We start from the raw sequence: 22,221 nt of genomic DNA, 5'->3' as shown, positions 1-22,221 counted from the left end.
ACCAGTATGGATTGGGTAGCACCCACAAGTACGGTGCTACTAATTAATTGTGGACTGTATAGATTATATTAGTTTAACTGAATGAAGGGGGGGGGGGGGTAGGACACACCTGGATACATCCGTCAAGGAAAACATTTGTACATAATCCCACTACTTACCAGATGTTCTCTGGTGGTCACTTGATGTAGCTGGATCACTCGTAACCTATCTAATTATAACATACCACTACTGGCCAGTCTAAGGTTGCTATAACTAGAAGGGTTACTTAACTGTGGGTGATTGATATTCCTCATTTCTTGATTCACCATCTCATTTTTGATGTCCTGCTGCATCGACACGATTCTCATTCCAGCAGGACGAGGTATCCGCTGGTTTGTCCTGCTTTAGACGTCGTGACTCAAGGAGTTTCCCTTTCCTCGTCTCGTTAACAACGAGGTCTAGCGTGTTCACTCGGAGCAAACGACTTATTTCACTTCACATATTCTCTTAACTTAGCGTTATTATCATTAATTACATTACAATTCACAAGCCGATTCAACGTCTCATAACTATTATACAAACTAGAGGTCACTCCACTAAGATCTGAGACCGATGAGTGATGATTAATCCAAGGGTAATTTTCCCCAGGACACAGTCCATTGTGGCGCGTCAGTCACCCGCTCCTTCTCTTATCACACTTTTACCACTCTATTACTGCGGTCCCGCAAATCCCGTTCCCTCACTCTCCACCAGGAACAATCACGACACTTCCCATTATGAAATGAGGCCCATATTAATCCCTAGGCCACCGTGAACGTCAATTTCGTGGTTCCATGCTTTCTCAGCTTCCCCACCACCATTCAAAACAATACGCGCTCTCCCCCCCGCACATCCGCGCATGCGCAAAGGGAACTCTTGGTTCTACTCTTATTTTCAAATACATTTTTGACCCATATAGACACATTAAACACCTATTAGGCACTATAGTTTCGGAAAATTAAAAAATTTTCCACACTGCGGCCGGGCGGAGGTCGTTGCTAGACGACTTACATAATGTGGAGTACAATTTTTTCCATCTTCACTGGCCACCCATATTTATTGAACTCTCAAAATGGACTAATTGGTGTTCCATTCTCTCAGGGGCATAAGCCTATGCTCCCTGGATTAAGTTATTGGGCATACTGGAATTTTGAGACTTTACCAATAACAAGTCTCTCAGTATCCCAAGTCAGCCCCAGCACATTACTGCATATAGGCACCAACTCCATGGCCATCTATATTTATGGATCCCTCAAAATGGACTAATTGGTGTTCCATTCTCTCAGGGGCATAAGCCTATGCTCCCTGGATTAAGTTATTGGGCATACTGGAATTTTGAGACTTTACCAATAACAAGTCTCTCAGTATCCCAAGTCAGCCCCAGCACATTACTGCATATAGGCACCAACTCCATGGCCATCTATATTTATTGATCCCTCAAAATGGACTAATTGGTGTTCCATTCTCTCAGGGGCATAAGCCTATGCTCCCTGGATTAATTTATTGGACATACTGGAATTTTGAGACTTTAACAATAACAAGTCTCTCAGTATCCCAAGTCAGTCCCAGCACATTTCTTCATTATTTCATTAACCCCTTCACATATCCTCATTAGTTCCTCTTCAGTTGACGTCACACCCGGAAATTGTCCACATAAGATTATTTACCCAATTACTTCGCTCAGTGGACCGCCTGTGCACTTAAGGTGTGCATTTATCGTCGCCTGAAGTAAGAACAATTTATTATTTAACTGCTTATTAATTATATCATTATAAGCAGTCAACAATTTTGGTGTCTTGCTCAGTTCGCAGAGCTGGGTCCTTTAACTGTCCATACGCCATCCTATAATTAGTAGGTAATTCTGGACGGTCAAGCTTCCACGGAAGTCGCACCCAGTAATGTCCAGATTCACATTTAACATCCTTCAGGTATTGTTCCTGAGTAAAGGAATCATTTGGACTTTCCTCATTTACATTAATCCCTATGCTGTCCAGCTCCCACAAATTAGACTGGTTCAACATCATTCTCGATAGAAGAATACTTGTACTGGGTTGACCTTTCATGAGTAAGACACCGTGACCGTATTCACTACTTCCTCTAGTCATTATTACTAGGCGGTAGTCTGCCATATATTACATGGCCCGTACCAGTGTTGAGGAGAGTGACGCCGTATGGTTTTGGATTTATGCCCTTTATCCTGAATTTTTACATCCAACACCGTCAAGGCTACCTCAGCTAGGCCATCATTATTGCCATTAGCTGCAACCTTTACATCAGTCACTGTAGTGTCAGGGTTATTAACATTATCATTATTGTCACCATTATTATAAGAATCACATACAACCCTGCACATAACTGTATGGTGCTTTCCCTTGTTGCATTGATAGCAACTGTTCAATTTGGTATGACAATCCTTTACATTATGATTGTCTAGACATCTGATAAATCTGTCAAGTTCTTTCATTCTTTCCACTTTAATATCCCATGAATTACAGGCATTACAATTTTTAGTGAAATGAGTACCCTGGCAGAAGAGGCAGTCTCTCTTTTCCTTGCCTGACCTCTTATTAACTGGGTTACACTTACTGAGGTACTTATTCCTCTTACCTTGATGTGAGGAACCACTATTACTGATTCCTGACTTGATATGTGCCTATTTAACTCTTAACTATGATTATTACCACTGGGATTATTTTTCCCTTTTGAGGCTTGACAGATACTTCAGAGTCATTATGTGTTATATCCTTAGAACTGTTTGGCTGACTGGTCTGCAATTGAACAATTAATTCCTGCCGACCTAGTCTGATTTCCTCCAGACCGTACTATGGAGGTTTTGGCAAACACACCCTTTGCATTAATAGGTTGATCAACTGCCTGGCTTACACCCTTTAATTTATTCAAAGCCTTACTTTTACAAGACAGTATTTCCTTCCAATTCGTAATGTTGATTAATTAAAACATTCATTTCCATTCCATCTGCACAATTCTCTAGCAGATCTCTTTCACAGTCTTTAAACCACAATTTGTACCAATCAAATCTACTCTCTAAAGCATCTAAATATAACTTTAATTCATTAGGGTTCACGGTTCTTTGATTCACTAAATCAAATGCCTTCGTCACATGGCTTTTAATAGCCTGTAATGATGCTTTCATTACTCTAAAATTCACGGACTTGTCAGCCACATTAACTCCATTAGATCCAGTCATGGTTAGAGAATTATTAATCACTGATTATACAACTTAAGTAGGCGCCTTATAAGAGTAATTCTTGCACTTTACTCTTGTATATATCCTAGCCACACATGTGCTAGCAATTAATTGGGCTAATTGTCATCCATCACACGATCGATTAAACTTGTGCACCCTACACCCACTTCCTTCAATCAGTCACTTAATTATTAAGTAATTAATTCAATTAATTTTTTCACTGATTGCATCCGTTCTCGAAGGACCAACGGGCAGATATGGAAAATTTTCTAGGGTGCTTACCTGTATGTACCTCAACATTATATACATACCAGTAATCTCATTGGGAAACAATCATATTGTTTACCGTAGTCACCCCGTGTAGACATGTGAGAAAACTTAACCACCCCTGGTCGCACCAAGTGGTCCCCTCGACCTCACAATCTTATCCATATCTATCCGAGACCAGTATGGATTGGGTAGCACCCACAAGTACGGTGCTACTAATTAATTGTGGACTGTATAGATTATATTAGTTTAACTGAATGAAGGGGGGGGGGGGGGTTGGACACACCTGGATACATCCGTCAAGGAAAACATTTGTACATAATCCCACTACTTACCAGATGTTCTCTGGTGGTCACTTGATGTAGCTGGATCACTCGTAACCTATCTAATTATAACATACCACTACTGGCCAGTCTAAGGTTGCTATAACTAGAAGGGTTACTTAACTGTGGGTGATTGATATTCCTCATTTCTTGATTCACCATCTCATTTTTGATGTCCTGCTGCATCGACACGATTCTCATTCCAGCAGGACGAGGTATCCGCTGGTTTGTCCTGCTTTAGACGTCGTGACTCAAGGAGTTTCCCTTTCCTCGTCTCGTTAACAACGAGGTCTAGCGTGTTCACTCGGAGCAAACGACTTATTTCACTTCACATATTCTCTTAACTTAGCGTTATTATCATTAATTACATTACAATTCACAAGCCGATTCAACGTCTCATAACTATTATACAAACTAGAGGTCACTCCACTAAGATCTGAGACCGATGAGTGATGATTAATCCAAGGGTAATTTTCCCCAGGACACAGTCCATTGTGGCGCGTCAGTCACCCGCTCCTTCTCTTATCACACTTTTACCACTCTATTACTGCGGTCCCGCAAATCCCGTTCCCTCACTCTCCACCAGGAACAATCACGACACTTCCCATTATGAAATGAGGCCCATATTAATCCCTAGGCCACCGTGAACGTCAATTTCGTGGTTCCATGCTTTCTCAGCTTCCCCACCACCATTCAAAACAATACGCGCTCTCCCCCCCGCACATCCGCGCATGCGCAAAGGGAACTCTTGGTTCTACTCTTATTTTCAAATATATATATAAATATATATAAAAATATAAATATATATATATATATAAATATATATATATATATATATATATATATATATATATATATATATATATATATATATATATATATATATATATATATATATATATATATATATATATATATATAATTCTTTTCTCATAAAACTGCATGAATAAGGATCCCAATGGAAATAAGTCACTTTGACTTTTGGGGGGATTATCCTAGGTAATGTACGCATATGTTACTATGTATGATAATTTATGTAACTGTATTTATGTGTACCTGTACCTGATTTAACTAAATTACTTACTAATAGTTACTAATAGTTAACCTTAGCCTGTCTAGTACTGCTCACTCAGTAGTGGCCCTTCAAGTCGACAACAATAACATCCCTTGCTGTATTTTTATCCTTCCCGTCACTTAAATTTTAAGTTATCCGACATTTTAAGGACTAATGGGAGGCAAAAAGTGAAGAGAAGATATTAATGGTTGTGAAGAGTGTCTGTTAAGGTGAGAGAGCTGCCAGAAGAGGCTTCATACTGGTCTAGTTCTTCCAGATTATGGACATAACTTCAGAACTCGTGGCTGTTAAACTTAAAATAATAATTGTTTGTTCTTATGTGACTGTGGCTTGTGTGGTACTTTTAGTGTGGCTTATGTGGTACTTTCAGTGTGGCTTATGTGGTACTTTCAGTGTGGCTTGTGTGGTACTTTCAGTGTGGCTTGTGTGGTACTTTCAGTGTGGCTTGTGTGGTACTTTCAGTGTGGCTTGTGTGGTACTTTCAGTGTGGCTTATGTGGTACTTTCAGTGTGGCTTATGTGGTACTTTCAGTGTGGATTATGTGGTACTTTCAGTGTGGTTTGTGTGGTACTTTCAGTGTGGCTTGTGTGGTACTTTCAGTGTGGCTTGTGTGGTACTTTCAGTGTGGCTTATGTGGTACTTTCAGTGTGGCTTGTGTGGTACTTTCAGTGTGGCTTGTGTGGTACTTTCAGTGTGGCTTGTGTGGTACTTTCAGTGTGGCTTATGTGGTACTTTCAGTGTGGCTTGTGTGGTACTTACAGTGTGGCTCGTGTGGTACTTTCAGTGTGGCTTGTGTGGTACTGTGTGGCTTATGTGGTACTTTCAGTGTGGCTTGTGTGGTACTTTCAGTGTGGCTTATGTGGTACTTTCAGTGTGGCTTATGTGGTACTTTTAGTGTGGCTTATGTGGTACTTTCAGTGTGGCTTATGTGGTACTTTCAGTGTGGCTTATGTGGTACTTTTAGTGTGGCTTATGTGGTACTTTCAGTGTGGCTTATGTGGTACTTTTAGTGTGGCTTATGCGGTACTTTCAGTGTGGCTTATGTGGTACTTTCAGTGTGGCTTATGTGGTACTTTCAGTGTGGCTTGTGTGGTACTTTCAGTGTGGCTTATGTGGTACTTTCAGTGTGGCTTGTGTGGTACTTTCAGTGTGGCTTGTGTGGTACTTACAGTGTGGCTCGTGTGGTACTTTCAGTGTGGCTTGTGTGGTACTGTGTGGCTTATGTGGTACTTTCAGTGTGGCTTGTGTGGTACTTTCAGTGTGGCTTGTGTGGTACTTTCAGTGTGGCTTGTGTGGTACTTTCAGTGTGGCTTATGTGGTATTTTCAGTGTGGCTTATGTGGTACTTTCAGTGTGGCTTATGTGGTACTTTCAGTGTGGCTTATGTGGTACTTTCAGTGTGGCTTATGTGGTACTTTCAGTGTGGCTTATGGGGTACTTTCAGTGTGGCTTGTGTGGTACCTTCAATGTGGCTTGTGTGGTACTTTCATAGTGGCTTGGGGCCGGGAATCGAACCCGGGCCTTCCGTGTGTGAAGTGGAAGCTTTAGCCACCAGGCCACCATGTGGCTTATGTGGTACTTTTAGAGTGGCTTGTGTGGCACTTTCAATGTGGCTTATGTGGTACTTTCATAGTGGCTTGTGTGGCACTTTCAATGTGGCTTATATGGTACTTTCATAGTGGCTTGTGTGGCACTTTCAATGTGGCTTATATGGTACTTTCATAGTGGCTTGTGTAGTACTTTCAATGTGGCTTATGTGGTACTTTCATAGTGGCTTGTGTGGTACTTTCAGTGTGGCTTGTGTGGTACTTTCAGTGTGGCTTGTGTGGTACTTTCAGTGTGGCTTATGTGGTACTTTCATAGTGGCTTGTGTGGTACTTTCAATGTGGCTTGTGTGTTACTTTCAGTGTGGCTTGTATGGTACTTTCTGTGTGGCTTGTGGGGTACTTTCAGTGTGGCTTGCATGGTACTTTCCTTGTGGCTTGTGTGGTACTTTCCTTGTGGCTTATATAATACTTTCAGTGTAGCCAATGTGGTATTTTCTGTGTGGCTTATACTGTACTTTCTGTATGGCTTATATGAAACTGTTATTTGATTATAGAATTCTTCTAATGGATTATACTACAAATATTTTATTGTATTCCAGATACATTTATTGTGTGGCCGCCATGGGGATAGCACGGTGCCTTGGCTGTTTAGCCCTTCATCATAACTCAGCCATTGGTCCACACGGGCACATGGCAGTGTCTGCAATGGGACATCATGCTAATATTATACAGCAATTCAGATTAGGTATTGGTAAGTGTTTCACCCTCAAGTACAGATTTAAATATGTACTGTACTGTATACAGGAAATCCATATAAAATGGACGTTCACATTTTTAATTCTACAAGATTAATAAAATTATTTTCTTCTGCTGGTACAGTCATGCCAGGCCAGACTAAGCTAATTTTGGATTTTTTCATCTTTTTTACTAAATAATTTAATTTTGTTTATGCACATTTGGTGTTTGCGTTTTATGCTTACATTGAAAAAAAAATATGACAAGAACTGTGATCTTTTCTTATTTTGGCATTGTGTTAATTGTCTTGTATAGGAATAATGACTGAATTTTGTATTTTGTTTTTCCTTTTGTGTTTTGTCACGAAATACATTTTTTTTTGTACTGTATTTGACAGGTTTGTGCCATGTATGCTAGACGAAGACATGATCATGTGCTTTAATTTTACTGCAAAGGAACTTTTTTTTTGTGTGTGTGTGTGTGTGTGTGTGTGTGTGTGTGTGTGTGTGTGTGTGTGTGTGTGTACTTACCTAGTTGTACTCGCCTAATTGTGGTTACAGGGGTCGATTCATAGCTCCTGTGTGTGTGTTTGTATTCGTGTGTCTTTGTGTGTCTTTGTGTGTGTTCGTGTGTGTGTTCGTGTTCCTTCTTCTTGAGTACCACGCATTTAAAACATGGTAACTGATACTCAACCTGTGTATAGTCTAATAATTTAAGAATGGTAACGTTGGAAACAAATTGAATTTAGGTTGGTTCCCACTCAGAAAGTTCCCCTCCATGCCAAAAATTAGGCCTAAGGAGAACCAGACTAAAGAATAAGGAATTTAAGGTGTGATAAAGTACTTACTTTCTCAATCAAAAACGAGAAAATTGTATAGTGAAATGTGATGATGCCGTAAAGGGTTCTCTCACAGTACATGAAGTTTGTGGCTTCACAGCTTGTGTATTTGAAATATGCTAACAATGGGTAAGCTGTTCAAGTAAGTGTGTGTGTGTGTGTGTGTGTGTGTGTGTGTGTGTGTGTGTGTGTGTGTGTGTGTGTGTGTGTGTGTGTGTGTGTGTGTGTGTGTGTGTGTGTGTGTACTCACCTACCCACCTATTTGTGGTTGCAGGGGTCGAGTCTTAGCTCCTGGCCCCGTGTGTGTGTGGGGGGGGCTTCAGATAATAAAAGACACACCCATCTACTGCTCATTAGTCATATAACCATCTCCAAACACTTTCTTTATCAACAAACAATAAAGCAAGGAATTTAAGGTATGATAAAGTACTTCCTAGTTACTATTATGAACAATAAAATTGTAGTGAATCATGTGACGGTGTCAGGTGATCAGCCAGGTGATCCTCAGCAGTTACTGTTCCATGACCTACATAACCATATCTTTGACACTTGTACATCAACATGCAAGGGAATAAGTAATTTAAAGTATAAAATTCTTGCTTGTCATAGTGAAAAGTGTGATTCCATCATCTGATTAAATGTATGAAAGGCATCACTTTTATAAACAGTAAGTTTATTTAGGTAGTAGGTTTGTAGACAACAACTACCCAGGGATGTATTACTGTCCTCTCAAGTGAGTGTAAAACAGGAGCCTGTAATTGTTTTACATGATGGTAGGATTGCTAGTGTCTTTTTTTCTGTCTTATAAACATGCAAGATTTCGGGTTTGTCTTGCTACTTCTGCTTGCACTTAGGTAACACTACACTACACTTGCATGTACAGGCATATATGTACACACCCCTCTGGGTTTTCTTGTTTTCTTACTAGGTCTTGTTCTTCTTCTTTCCTCTTATCTCCATGGGGAAGAGGAACAGAATTCTTCCTCTGTAAGTCATGCGTGTCGTAAGAGGTGACTAAAATTACAGAAGCAAGGGCTAGTAACCCTTACTCCTGTATACATTACTAAAGTTAAAAAGAGAATTTTTTTTCTTTCTCTTTGAGACCACCCTGCCCTTGTGGGATACGGCTGGTTTGTTGAAAGAAGAAAGAAAGAAGTTTATTTAGGTACAGGTACACATAAGTACAATTATCATACACAGTAACATGTGTAAATTACCCAGGATAACCCAAAAAAAAGGTCAGAGTAACTTGTTTCCATTGGGGTCCTTCTATAACCATCTATTGCTCATCCTGGAGTTTACCTGGAGAGAGAGTTTTGGGGGTCAACGCCCTCGCAGCCCAGTCTGTGATCAGGCCTCCTGGTGGATCAGAGCCTGATCAACAAGGCTGTTACTGCTGGCTGCACGCAATCCAAAGTACAAGCCACAGCCTGGCTGGTCAGGTACCGACTTTAGGTGCTTGTCCAGTGCCTGCTTAAAGACAGCCAGGGGTCTATTGGTAATCCCCCTTATGTATGCTGGGAGGCAGTTGAACAGTCTCGGGGCCCCTGACACTTATTGTATTGTCTCTTAACGTGCTAGTGACACACCTGCTTTTCATTGGGGGGATGCTGCATCGTCTGCCGAGTCTTTTGCTTTCGTTGTGAGTGATTTTCGTGTGCAAGTTCAGTACTAGTCCCTCTAGGATTTTCCAGGTGTATATAATCATGTATCTCTCCCGCCTGCATTTCAGGGAGTACAGGTTCAGGAACTTCAAGTGCTCCCAGTAATTGAGGTGTTTTATCTCCGTTATGCATGCCGTGAAGGTTCTCTGTACATTTTCTAGGTCAGCAGTTTCACCTGCCTTGAGAGGTGCTGTTAGTGTGCAGCAATATTCCAGCCTAGATAGAACAAGCGACCTGAAGAGTGTCATCATGGGCTTGGCATCCCTAGTTTTGAAGGTTCTCATTATCCATCCTGTCATTTTTCTAGCAGATGCAATTGATACAATGTTATGGTCCTCGAAGGTGAGATCCTCCGACACGATCACTCCCAGGTCTTCGACGTTGATTTTTCGCTCTATTTTGTGGAAGGAATTTGTTTTGTACTCTGATGAAGTTTTAATTTCCTCATGTTTACCATATCGGAGTAATTGAAATTTCTCATTGTTGAACTTCATATTGTTTTCTGCAGCCCACTGAAAGATTTGGTTGATGTCCGCCTGGAGCCGTGCAGTGTCTGCAATGGAAGACACTGTCATGCAGATGATTCGGGTGTCATCTGCAAAGGAACACATGGTGCTGTAGCTGACATCCTTGTCTATGTCAGGTATGAGGATGAGAAACAAGATGGGAGCGAGTACTGTGCCTTGTGGAACGGAGCTTTTCACCATAGCCGCCTCAGACTTTACTCTGTTGACTACTACTCTTTGTGTTCTGTTTGTGAGGAAATTATAGATCCATCTACCAACTTTAACTGTTATTCCTTTAGCACGCATTTTGTGCACTATTACGCCATGGTCACACTTGTCAAAGGCTTTTGCAAAGTCTGTATATATTACATCTGCATTCTTTTTGCGTTCTAGTGCATCTAGGACCTTGTCATAGTAATCCAGTAGCTGAGACAGACAGGAGTGACCTGCTCTAAACCCATGTTGCCCTGGGTTGTGTAATTCATGGGTATCTAGATGGGTGGCGATCTTGCTTCTTAGGACCCTTTCAAAGATTTTTATGATATGGGATGTTAGTGCTATCGGTCTGTAGTTCTTTGCTGTTGCTTTACTGCCCCCTTTGTGGAGTGGGGCTATGTCTGTTGTTTTTAGTAACTGTGGGACGACCCTCGTGTCCATGCTCCCTCTCCATAGGATGGTAGAAGCTCGTGATAGGGACCTCTTGCAGTTCTTGATGAACACGGAGTTCCATGAGTCTGGCTCAGAGGCAGAGTGCATGGGCATGTCATTTATTGCCTGTTCGAAGTCATTTGGCATCAGGATAATATCAGATAGGCTTCTGTTAACCAAATTCTGTGGCTTTCTCATAAAAAAATAATTTTGATCTTCGACTCTGTCTGGTTAGCTACTTGCTAAAAACTGAGTCATATTGGGACTTGAGTAGCTCACTCATTTCCTTGCTGTCATCTGTGTAGGACCCTACATCAACAAATATAAACAAAGTAATGCAAAACTCTTTCTTGTTACGTTTTAAATATATTCAGATAAGATTAAACATATTCTGATAAGATAGTACGTATATTAATTTGAAAGTATATTAATTTGTAATAGTCACTGGTTGTGTATTAGCTCTCTCTGTTTTCTTTGGATGGAGTGCCATGCCCATTTTCTTTGAATGGAGTAGAGGTATACTGTGTCAAAGAGCATCATCAAACCCAAGCTTCCCACAGAACTTATTAATCAAGTTTATTTAGTAAGTTTTTATTTGGGATTTAAGTGCATAAAAAACATTTCTAGATTAACAGCTAACAACATCTGCAATTTTGTCAAAATCTTCATTATTTTTTTATTAAATAAACACGTAAAAGAATTTGCTAGTTTTTTGAGGTGCTGTGTACCAAACCTGCTTTTCCCATACATTAAATGTACATTTCATAAAGCACTGATTTAACCCTTTGACTGTCGAAGGGCCAAATCCTGAAGTTGCTTCTGGTGTCGCAAAATATTCGAAAAAAAAAAAAATTATTTTTTCTTATGAAATGATAGAGAATCTTTTCCCGATTGTAAAGACACCAAAAAAACGAAATTTGATGGAAAACTGACGGAATTACGCTCTCGCGAAGTTAGCGACTTCGGCGATATTTAAAAATCGGCAATTTCGCCCACTTTGAGCCCTATTTTCGGCTAATTCCGTTATTCCAGTCAACCAAACTCATAACTATTTCTTCAGAACTCTATTTTTTCTATCGATTGAGTACAAGAAACTGCCCATTTACCGATTTCAACTACCCAATAACATGGTCAGAAATTTGCAATTTGGCCAATTTCACGAAAATTAAAAAATACGACAATTTCAAAATAAGGTCCAGAATGAACAATGCAGACATTCCTGGCTCTAAAATAACATTTTCTTTGTTCATCAGTCATGTCTCCAGGTCCCTGTGATATTACTCTTGCTTTTTATTTTGAAATTTTATTCAAACAAAAAATAGAAGATTTACTGTTATGCAGACTACTGCAATACTGTAATAATTGTAAAAATTACATCAACCCATTCATGACTGCGTATTAGAATGGCTAGTTGGACATTTATTGGACAATGACATCATTTGTTCACTTTTGAACATCGGCAAAAATCAAACATTTCCTGTACTTTGTGCTCCATTTCCAGGTTCTTTTTATAGTAAAATTAATCAAAATCACCTCCATTTCTATAATATAGTTTCCATTCTATCAAATGAGACCAAGAAAACGAGAATACAACCACAAATACTATACGAAAATAGACCACAAAGTCGGCATTTTAATTAAAAAAAACGGTTGGAGTTTTTTTTTCTCATTATGCACTGCGTGCTCCAGGATTTTTTTTATGTGGTGCACACTGACCACACAGACCCATTCTCTCACATGTGGGCCTACTAGCTTTCTCCTGCCTGATTTGAAGCCGCTAGAATTTATGAGTATATATACGTCAAACACGGTACCTCGCAAACGTATATATACGGCCGCGACAGTCAAAGGGTTAAGGAATGTAAATGACATGTTATATGTGGTCTGTTTGTAAGTAAATTTAGTTTAAAATATTTTTTTTTTTTTTTTTTTTGTAATTTGGATTTACTAAGCTGGCTACTCTTTTCTGAGAGTTTAAAATTCTATTGCAGTATATTCTATTCCGTAATGTTCTGAAATTATGGAAATTTGTATGGGGACTGCCTCCTTGTGAGATGTTTACCCTAGCAAGTACTGTTGACACAGACACCCTGAGATTAGTCCTCTCAGTCTCACAAGTGGCTTTGAGGACACATTTCCATATGCAACTGATCTTGCAAGAAATTCCTAACTACATGCACGAATAAAGGACTAACTTACTTGGTGGTGGAGAACATACCTCCAGAACTCCCCTGATTCCACCCCAGCAACCAGACTCCTCTTGTCCCTCTCTTAAGGGCACCACGTGCAGTGAAGGACTTAATTTCTGAAAGTATTCAGATGGTATTAGTACCATTGCCTGCACCTCAGAGCTCCCTGATTTCAGTGGGTATTCCTTAAGCAATATCTATGCAGTAAGTGACACTAGCTTCTAGACTAATACTTAAGGAGGAGATGCCCTGTAAACATACTGGTCTGTGGGCATCCGCCCACCTCGTGACCCAAAGCTTAAATCTCCCACGATCCCCCATGCATCGTTGACCAACTATATACAGGAAAATGCTGGAAATTGTCTTACTAAGGGGTGCCAGAGACTAGTCCACAGTACTTCGGGAAGCCTCTGGGTGAAGTTCAGGCTGGTATTTTGCAGACACACAGAGACCTAGTTGTTGTCTTCGCAGTGTCTGGTCTGAGAAGAATGAACTATCATCTGTCTGCCCCACTTCTGCCTCATTCAAGCATGGGGTTGCCAGTTCTCCTTAGCTAATATAGCTTAATATTCGCCTATATTAACCCTTTCAGGTTCCACAGGCCCTCTCAGAGACTTGTTCTCAGGGTCCCCCAAATTTAAAAAAAAAAAAATATTGTTTCCTACGAAAAGATAGATAATCTTTTCCTGATCATAATGACACCAAAAGTATGAAATTTGATGGAAAACTTACGGAATTGTGCTCTCACGAAGTTAACGGTCTCGACGATGTTTAAGCATTGGCGATTTTTGCCCACTATGAGCCCTATTTTCGGCCAATTCCAATGTACTAGTCGACAAAAATCATAACTATTTTGCTAGAACTCCATTTTTTCTATTGAATGAGTACGAGAAACCATCCATTTACCGATTTTAACTATCCAATAAAGTGGTCAGAATTTAGCAATTTTGCCAATTTCACACAAATTTCAAAAGATGCCAATTTCCGAAGAGTCCAGAATAAACAAGATAGACATTCCTGGCACTAAAATAACAATATCTCTGTTCGTTAGTCACATCCCCAGGCCCCTCTTATATTTCTTTGGCTTTCCACTTTGAATTTTTATTCTTACAAAAAATAGAAGATTTACTGTTATGCAGACTACTGCATTAGTGTAGAAATGGTATAAATAATATCAGCGCACTTGTGAAAGAATATTAGACTCGCCAGTTTTCGTGTATTGGACGCTTGGCATGATTTGTTTACTTTTGAGCTTTGGTAAAAATCGAACATTTCTGCTACTTTGAGTTCAATTTCAAGGTACTTTTCATTGTAAAACCAGTCAAAATCATCCCAATTTCTGTAATATGTCTTCCATGCTATAAAATGAGACCAGGAAAACTAGAATACAACAATAAATACCATACGAAAATACAGCGCAAAGTCGCTGTTTTAATCCAAAAACACGGTCAAAGTTTTTTTTCTCATTACGCACTGTGCTGCAGGATTTCTTTTATATTGCACACACTGACCACATAGACCCATTCTTTCATATGTAGGCCTACCAGCTTTCTCTCACTAGATTTGAGGGCGCTAGAATTTAGGCGTACTAGTACGTCAAAAACCCTGGAGCGTAAGCCATACTAGTACGGCCGAAACCCTGAAAGGGTTAAAGGCCTAAGCGTACCTGTGTTAAAGTCCTAAGGCTACAATATTAATATCTAAGGTTACCCCTTTAATTCTAATATTAGTTACTAACTGTATAAACCTACCTAAACCTTCCTTTTAGGGTAAATATATCAATTAATATGTACACTTGCTACCTCTGCCAACTAGGGGTGTGTGTGTGTGTGTGTACACTCACCTAATTGTACTCGCCTAATTGTGGTTGCAGGGGTCGAGACTCAGCTCCTGGCCCCGCCTCTTCACTGATCGCTACTAGGTCCTCTCTCTCTCTGCTTCCTGAGCTGTATCATACCTCTTCTTAAAACTATGTATGGTTCCTGCCTCCACTACTTCACTTGCTAGGCTATTCCACTTCCTGACAACTCTATGACTGAAGAAATACTTCCTAACGTCCCTGTGACTCGTCTGAGTCTTCAGCTTCCAGTTGTGACCCCTTGTCCCTGTGTCCCCTCTCTGGAACATCCTATCTCTGTCCACCTTGTCTATTCCCCGCAGTATCTTGTATGTCGTTATCATGTCTCCCCTGACCCTTCTGTCCTCCAGTGTCATCAGTCCGATTTCCCTCAACCTCTCCTCGTATGACATTCCCCTGAGCTCTGGGACTAGCCTTGTTGCAAACCTTTGTACTTTCTCTAACTTCTTGACATGATTGACCAGGTGTGGGTTCCAGACTGGTGCTGCATACTCCAGTATGGGCCTAACATACACAGTGTACAGTGTCTTGAACGATTCCTTATTAAGGTATCGGAACGCTATTCTCAGGTTTGCCAGGCGCCCGTATACTGCAGCAGTTATTTGGTTGATGTGTGCCTCCGATGATGTGCTCGGTGTTATGGTCACCCCAAGGTCTTTCTCCCTGAGTGAGGTCTGTAGTCTTTTTCCACCTAGCCTATACTGTCTGCAGTCTTCTTTGCCCCTCCCCAATCTTCATGACTTTGCATTTGACTGGATTGAATTCGAGAAGCCAGTTACTGGACCACATGTCCAGCCTGTCCAGGTCTCTTTGCAGTCCTGCCTCATCCTCATCCGATTTAATTCTTCTCATCAACTTCACATCATCTGCGAACAGGGACACTTCAGAGTCTATTCCTTCCTTCATGTCATTCACATATATCAAAAATAGCACTGGTCCTAGAACTGACCCCTGTGGGACCCCGCTCGTCACAGGCGCCCACTGTGATACCTCTTCACGTACCATGACTCGTTGCTGCCTCCCTGTCAGGTATTCCCTGATCCATTGCAGTGCCCTCCCTGTTACATGCGCCTGATCCTCCAGCTTCTGCACTAATCTCTTGTGGGGAACTGTGTCAAAGGCCTTCCTGCAGTCTAGGAAAACGCAATCTACCCACCCCTCTCTCTCGTGTCTTACTTCTGTTACCTTGTCATAAAACTCCAGGAGGTTTGTGATACACGATTTGCCTTCCATGAACCCATGCTGGTTTTCATTTATAATCTTGTTCCTTTCCAGGTGTTCGACCACTCTCCTCCTGATAATCTTCTCCATGACTTTGCACACAATACATGTCAGAGACACAGGTCTGTAGTTTAGCGCCTCGTTTCTGTTTCCTTTCTTAAATATGGGGACTACATTAGCTGTCTTCCATTTCTCAGGTAGTTGCCCAGTTTTAAGGGATGTGTTGAAGATTGTGGTTAGAGGCACGCACAGCATCTCTGCTCCTTCTCTAAGGACCCATGGGGAGATGTTGTCCGGTCCCATCGCCTTTGAGGTGTCAAGGTCACTTAGGAGCTTCTTCACCTCCTCCTCAGTTGTTCGTATGTCATCCAACACTTGCTGGTATATTCCCTCTTGATGTTCCCTTCTGTGCTGTCTTCCCACAGCCCTTCTTGTCTCTACTGTAAAAACTTCCTTAAATCTCCTGTTTAGCTCCTCACATACCTCCTGATCATTTCTTGTGAGTTCTCCACCTTCTATCCTTAATCTGATCACCTGGTCTTTGACTGTTGTCTTCCTCCTGATGTGCCTATACAACAGTTTCGGGTCAGTCTTGATTCTCGATGCTATGTCATTTTCATACTGTCGCTGGGCCTCCCTCCTTACCTGTGCATACTCATTCCTGGCTCTGCGACTGATCTCCCTATTTTTGTGTGTTCTCTGCCTTCTGTACTTTTTCCATTCTCTATTGCACTTTGTGTGTGTGGATGTGTGTGTGGATGTGTGTGTGGATGTGTGTGTGTGTGTGTGTGTGTGTGTGTGGATGTGTGTGTGTGTGTGGATGTGTGTGTGTGTGTGTGGATGTGCGTGTGTGTGTGGATGTGTGTGTACTCACCTAGTTGAGGTTGCAGGGGTCGAGTCCAAGCTCCTGGCCCCGCCTCTTCACTGGTCGCTACTAGGTCACTCTCCCTGAACCATGAGCTTTATCGTACCTCTGCTTAAAGCTATGTATGGATCCTGCCTCCACTACATCGCTTCCCAAACTATTCCACTTCCTGACTATGTGGCTGAAGAAATACTTCCTAACATCCCTTTGATTCATCTGTGTCTTCAGCTTCCAACTGTGTCCCCGTGTTGCTGTGTCCAGTCTCTGGAACATCCGGTCTTTGTCCACCTTGTCAATTCCTCTCAGTATTTTGTAAGTCGTTATCATGTCCCCCCATCTCTCCTGTCCTCCAGTGTCGTCAGGTTGATTTCCTTTAACCTCTCCTCATAGGACATACCTCTTAACTCTGGGACTAGTCTTGTTGCAAACCTTTGCACTTTCTCTAGTTTCTTTACATGCTTGGCTAGGTGTGGGTTCCAAACTGGTGCCGCATAATCCAATATGGGCCTAACGTACATGGTGTACAGGGTCCTGAACGATTCCTTATTAAGATGTCGGAATGCTGTTCTGAGGTTTGCCAGGCGCCCATATGCTGCGGCAGTTATTTGGTTGATGTGCGCTTCAGGAGATGTGCCTGGTGTTAAACTCACCCCAAGATCTTTTTCCTTGAGTGATGTTTGTAGTCTCTGGCCCCCTAGACTGTACTCCGTCTGCGGTCTTCTTTGCCCTTCCCCAATCCTCATGACTTTGCACTTGGTGGGATTGAACTCCAGGAGCCAGTTGCTGGACCAGGTCTGCAGCCTGTCCAGATCCCTTTGTAGTTCTGCCTGGTCTTCGATCGAATGAACTCTTCTCATCAACTTCACGTCATCTGCAAACAGGGACACCTCGGAGTTTATTCCTTCCGTCATGTCGTTCACAAATACCAGAAACAGCACTGGTCCTAGGACTGACCCCTGTGGGACCCCGCTGGACACAGGTGCCCACTCTGACACCTCGCCACTTACCATTACTCGCTGCTGTCTTCCTGACAAGTATTCCGTGATCCATTGCAGTGCCTTCCCTGTTATCCCTGCTTGGTCCTCCAGTTTTTGCACTAATCTCTTGTGTGGTACTGTGTCAAATGCCTTCTTGCAGTCCAAGAAAATGCAATCCACCCACCCCTCTCTCTCTTGTCTTACTGCTGTCACCACGAAAATCACTCACTACGAAAGCAAAAGACTTGGCAGACGATGCACCATCCCCCCAATGAAAAGCAGGGGTGTTACTAGCACGTTAAGAGACCATACAATAAGTGTCAGGGGCCCGAGACTGTTCAACTGCCTCCCAGCACACATAAGGGGGATTACCAACAGACCCCTGGCAGTCTTCAAGCTGGCACTGGACAAGCACCTAAAGTCAGTTCCTGATCAGCCGGGCTGTGGCTCGTACGTTGGTTTGCGTGCAGCCAGCAGCAACAGCCTGGTTGATCAGGCTCTGATCCACCAGGAGGCCTGGTCACAGACCGGGCCGCAGGGGCGTTGACCCCCGGAACTCTCTCCAGGTAAACTCCAGGTATGTCATAGAACTCCAGTAGGTTTGTGACACAGGATTTCCTTTCTCTGAAACCATGTTGGCTGCTGGTGATGAGATCATTTTTTTTCTAGATGTTCCACCATTCTTCTCCTGACAATCTTTTCCATGATTTTGCGTGCTATACATGTCAGTGACACTGGTCTGTAGTTTAGTGCTTCATGTCTGTCTCCTTTTTTAAAGATTGGGACCACATTTGCTGTCTTCCATGCTTCAGGCAATCTCCCTGTTTCGATAGATGTATTGAATATTGTTGTTAGGGGTACACATAGTGTCTCTGCTCCCTCTCTCAGGACCCATGGAGAGATGTTATCTGGCCCCATTGCCTTTGAGGTATCTAGCTCACTCAGAAGCCTCTTCACTTCTTCCTCGGTTGTGTGTACTGTGTCCAGCACCTGGTGGTGTACCCCACCTCTCCGTCTTTCTGGAGCCCCTTCTGTCTCCTCTGTGAACACTTCTTTGAATCTCTTGTTGAGTTCCTCACATACTTCACGATCATTTCTTGTTGTCTCTCCTCCTTCCTTCCTTAGCCTGATTACCTGGTCCTTGACTGTTGTTTTCTTCCTGATGTGGCTGTATAACAGCTTCAGGTCAGATTTGGCTTTTGCTGCTATGTCGTTTTCATATTGACGTTGGGCCTCCCTTCTTATCTGTGCATATTCGTTTCTGGCTCTACGACTGCTCTCCTTATTCTCCTGGGTCCTTTGCCTTCTATATTTCTTCCATTCCCTAGCACACTTGGTTTTTGCCTCCTTGCATCTTTGGGTGAACCATGGGCTCATCCTGGCTTTTTCATTATTCCTGTTACCCTTGGGTACAAACCTCTCCTCAGCCTCCTTGCACATTGTTGCTACATATTACATCATCTCATTAACTGGCTTCCCCTGCCAGTTCTCTGTCCCACTGAACCTCATTCAGGAAGTTCCTCATTCCTGTGTAGTCCCCTTTCCTGTAGTTTGGTTTCATTTGTCCTGGTCTTCCTGCTTCCCCCTCCACTTGTAGCTCTACTGTGTATTCGAAGCTAAAAACCACATGATCGCTGGCCCCAAGGGGTCTTTCATATGTGATGTCCTCAATGTCTGCACTACTCAAGGTGAATACTAAGTCCAGTCTTGCTGGTTCATCCTCTCCTCTCTCTCTTCTAGTGTCCCTTACGTGTTGGTACATGAAGTTTTCCAGTACCACCTCCATCATCTTAGTCCTCCATGTATCTTGGCCCCCATGTGGCTCCAAGTTCTCCCATTCGATCTCCTTGTGGTTAAAGTTGCCCATGATCAGGAGCTTTGCCCTGCATGCATGAGCTCTTCTCGCCACTGCAGCCAGTGTGTCAACCATCGCTCTATTGCTCTCATCATACTCTTGCCTTGGCCTCCTGCTGTTCTGTGGTGGGTTATACATCACTGCAATTATCACCTTGGGACCACCAGAGTGAAGCGTTCCCGCTATGTAATCACTTTCTTCTCCGCTGTCTCGTCTCTCCAGCTCATCAAAATTCCATCGGTGTTTGATCAGCAATGCCACTCCTCCACCCCCTCTGTTCCTTCTGTCTTTTCTCAGGATCTGGTATCCCGCTGGAAAGATGGCATCTGTTATCATACCTGTAAGCTTGGTTTCTGTGATCACTATGATGTCTGGTGATGCCTCTTTGACTCTTTCGTGCCACTCCTCCCACTTGTTTGTTATTCCATCAGCGTTTGTGTACCATACCTTCAGTTTCCTTTCCAACACTGTGGTTTGGGGGGCCTGTGGGGGTGGGAGACCTGGTAGCATACTGTGGGATTCTATGGTTGGGGGTTGGGTGGAAGCTGTGGGTATGGATTGTATTGTGTGTTGGGATGGTGTGATAGGTTGTGGGGTTCTGAGGATAGTTGTGTGTGTGCTTGCCCTTGCTGCTCTGTTCTGCTCTGACTGACCTCTGCTGGTTCCATCCTTGTCTCCTTTCCTAGCTCCTTTTGCTTTTTTGTCCTCTCCCTCAGCTGCTGTCTCTCTGTTTATGTTCTGTCTCTGTCTAGGAACACCTTCTTGTACTCTTCCGAGCTTTTCAACCGTGGTTTCTCTTGGAGGATCCTGTTCCGCACTGTTTCTGTCCTGAGAATCAGCTTGATCGGTCGGTTTCTCCCCTTCAAGTACCCCCCTATTCTCTGAAAATTTACAATCTCATCCATGTCTTCTCCCCCTATTTCCGTGATGATTTTCTCAATCTCCTTTCTTTCTTCCTGCCGTCTTTCAGTGTGTGTCCTTTCCTCTCTCTCCTGAAGCCCATGGATAATCCCTGATTTTGCCCTTTCCTCCTCCCATTGCCTCTCCCTCTGTGACTCTGGTTCCTGTCTGTATGTGGTCATTTTCTCCCTTGATTTTTCCAGTGGCTCTTGGTAGCATGGTTGTGCCTCAGTATTCGACCTATCTCCCTCACCATCTGCACCCATATGCTCTTCCCTTCCACTCCCTGGCCCTTCTTTGCAGGCTGATATGACCTTAGCATAATTCATATCTCCTTCCTTCCTGTTCAGCCTCTCATCTTCGTATGGTGTGTCTTCTCTGGTCACTACCCCTGAGACTTGCTTCAGCCTGTTTACCTCAAATTCTAGGACCTTTACCCTGGCTACTGCAGTTTCGACTTGTGCCTCCCAATTCTTCGTCTCCTTCTCCAACCTCTTTTCCCATTTCACAGAGAGCTCTTTCTCCATTTTTTTCAGAAAGCTCTCCTAATTTTCTCTCCCATTCTTGCTCTATCCTTTTCCACTGCTCTTCCATCCATTCCTCCCTACCAGTACCATTGTCATCTGATCCCTGATTCCTGCGAGTCCCAGCCATTTTTTTTTTTTAGTGAAAGAGAGAGAAAGAGAAAAAGAAAAAAGGGAGAGAGTGGGAGATAGGGAGAGAGAGAAGGGGAGCCTAGAAGGAGGGAAAAAGGGGGAGAAAGTGAGAGGGAAAAGGTAAGAGAGAGGGGGAGTGACAAGGGAAGAGAGAGAGAGAGAAAGAGTGAGAGGAAGAGAGAAAGAGTGAGAGGAAGAGAGAAAGAGTGAGAGGAAGAGAGAAAGAGTGAGAGGAAGAGAGAAAGAGTGAGAGGAAGAGAGAAAGAGTGAGAGGAAGAGAGAAAGAGTGAGAGGAAGAGAGAAAGAGTGAGAGGAAGGGAGAAAGAGTGAGAGGAAGAGAGAAAGAGTGAGAGGAAGAGAGAAAGAGTGAGAGGATGAGAGAGAGGATGAGAGAGAGGATGAGAGAGAGGATGAGAGAGAGGATGAGAGAGAGGATGAGAGAGAGGATGAGAGAGAGGATGAGAGAGAAAGGGGGAGAGAGAGAAAGAGAGAGGAGAGGAGAGGTAAGAGATTGGGGGGGGGGAAAGGAAGGGTTATAGGGTCACTTCACAGGAAGGTGTAAAATCCTGTATGTGTGTGTGTGTGTGTGTGTGTGTGTGTGTGCTACAGCTATTCAAGTGCCTAACAGCAGAGCTGTTCTCATCTAGTGTGTGTGCATATGTTTATGTAAACAGTCATTATTTCCCACGTATGAACTACATATGTATTGTATATGTACCCGATCTCTTGGTTCCCACTGTACTGTCTTATGCGTTTAAAATTACGTTCAAAAATAAATACACTAGGCTTCGCCTATATGCTGCTACCTCTAAATTCTATTAAATGCCAGTAAATGCTGCTTATTCTAATTCTGATAGGTCAAGGAGAGTGAC

The 22,221-nt window shown here is 42.6% G+C and overlaps 1 protein-coding gene across 3 annotated transcripts in view; it reads left to right on the top strand.

Moving 5' to 3' along the window:
- The first annotated feature begins 4,950 nt into the window (after nucleotides 1-4,950).
- Nucleotides 4,951-22,221, top strand: part of CysRS-m (cysteine--tRNA ligase-like protein, mitochondrial) — a 51,877-nt gene continuing 34,606 nt past the window's right edge. For 2 of the 3 annotated variants that reach the window (XM_053792898.2, XM_053792900.2), the window contains exons 1-2: nucleotides 4,951-5,100; nucleotides 7,037-7,188. In XM_053792898.2, the coding sequence (XP_053648873.1) occupies nucleotides 7,059-7,188 (130 nt within the window). In that variant the 5' untranslated portion in view covers nucleotides 4,951-5,100; nucleotides 7,037-7,058. The remainder of the gene's footprint in view (nucleotides 5,101-7,036; nucleotides 7,189-22,221) is intronic. The other variant, XM_053792899.2, reaches the window with a different exon arrangement.

Source organism: Cherax quadricarinatus, chromosome 64 (assembly GCF_038502225.1).
Source record: "Cherax quadricarinatus isolate ZL_2023a chromosome 64, ASM3850222v1, whole genome shotgun sequence".
Classification (NCBI taxonomy): domain Eukaryota; kingdom Metazoa; phylum Arthropoda; class Malacostraca; order Decapoda; family Parastacidae; genus Cherax; species Cherax quadricarinatus.
The sequence above is the reverse complement of the archived record's forward strand: the minus strand, read 5'-3'. Positions and strand labels throughout refer to the sequence as shown.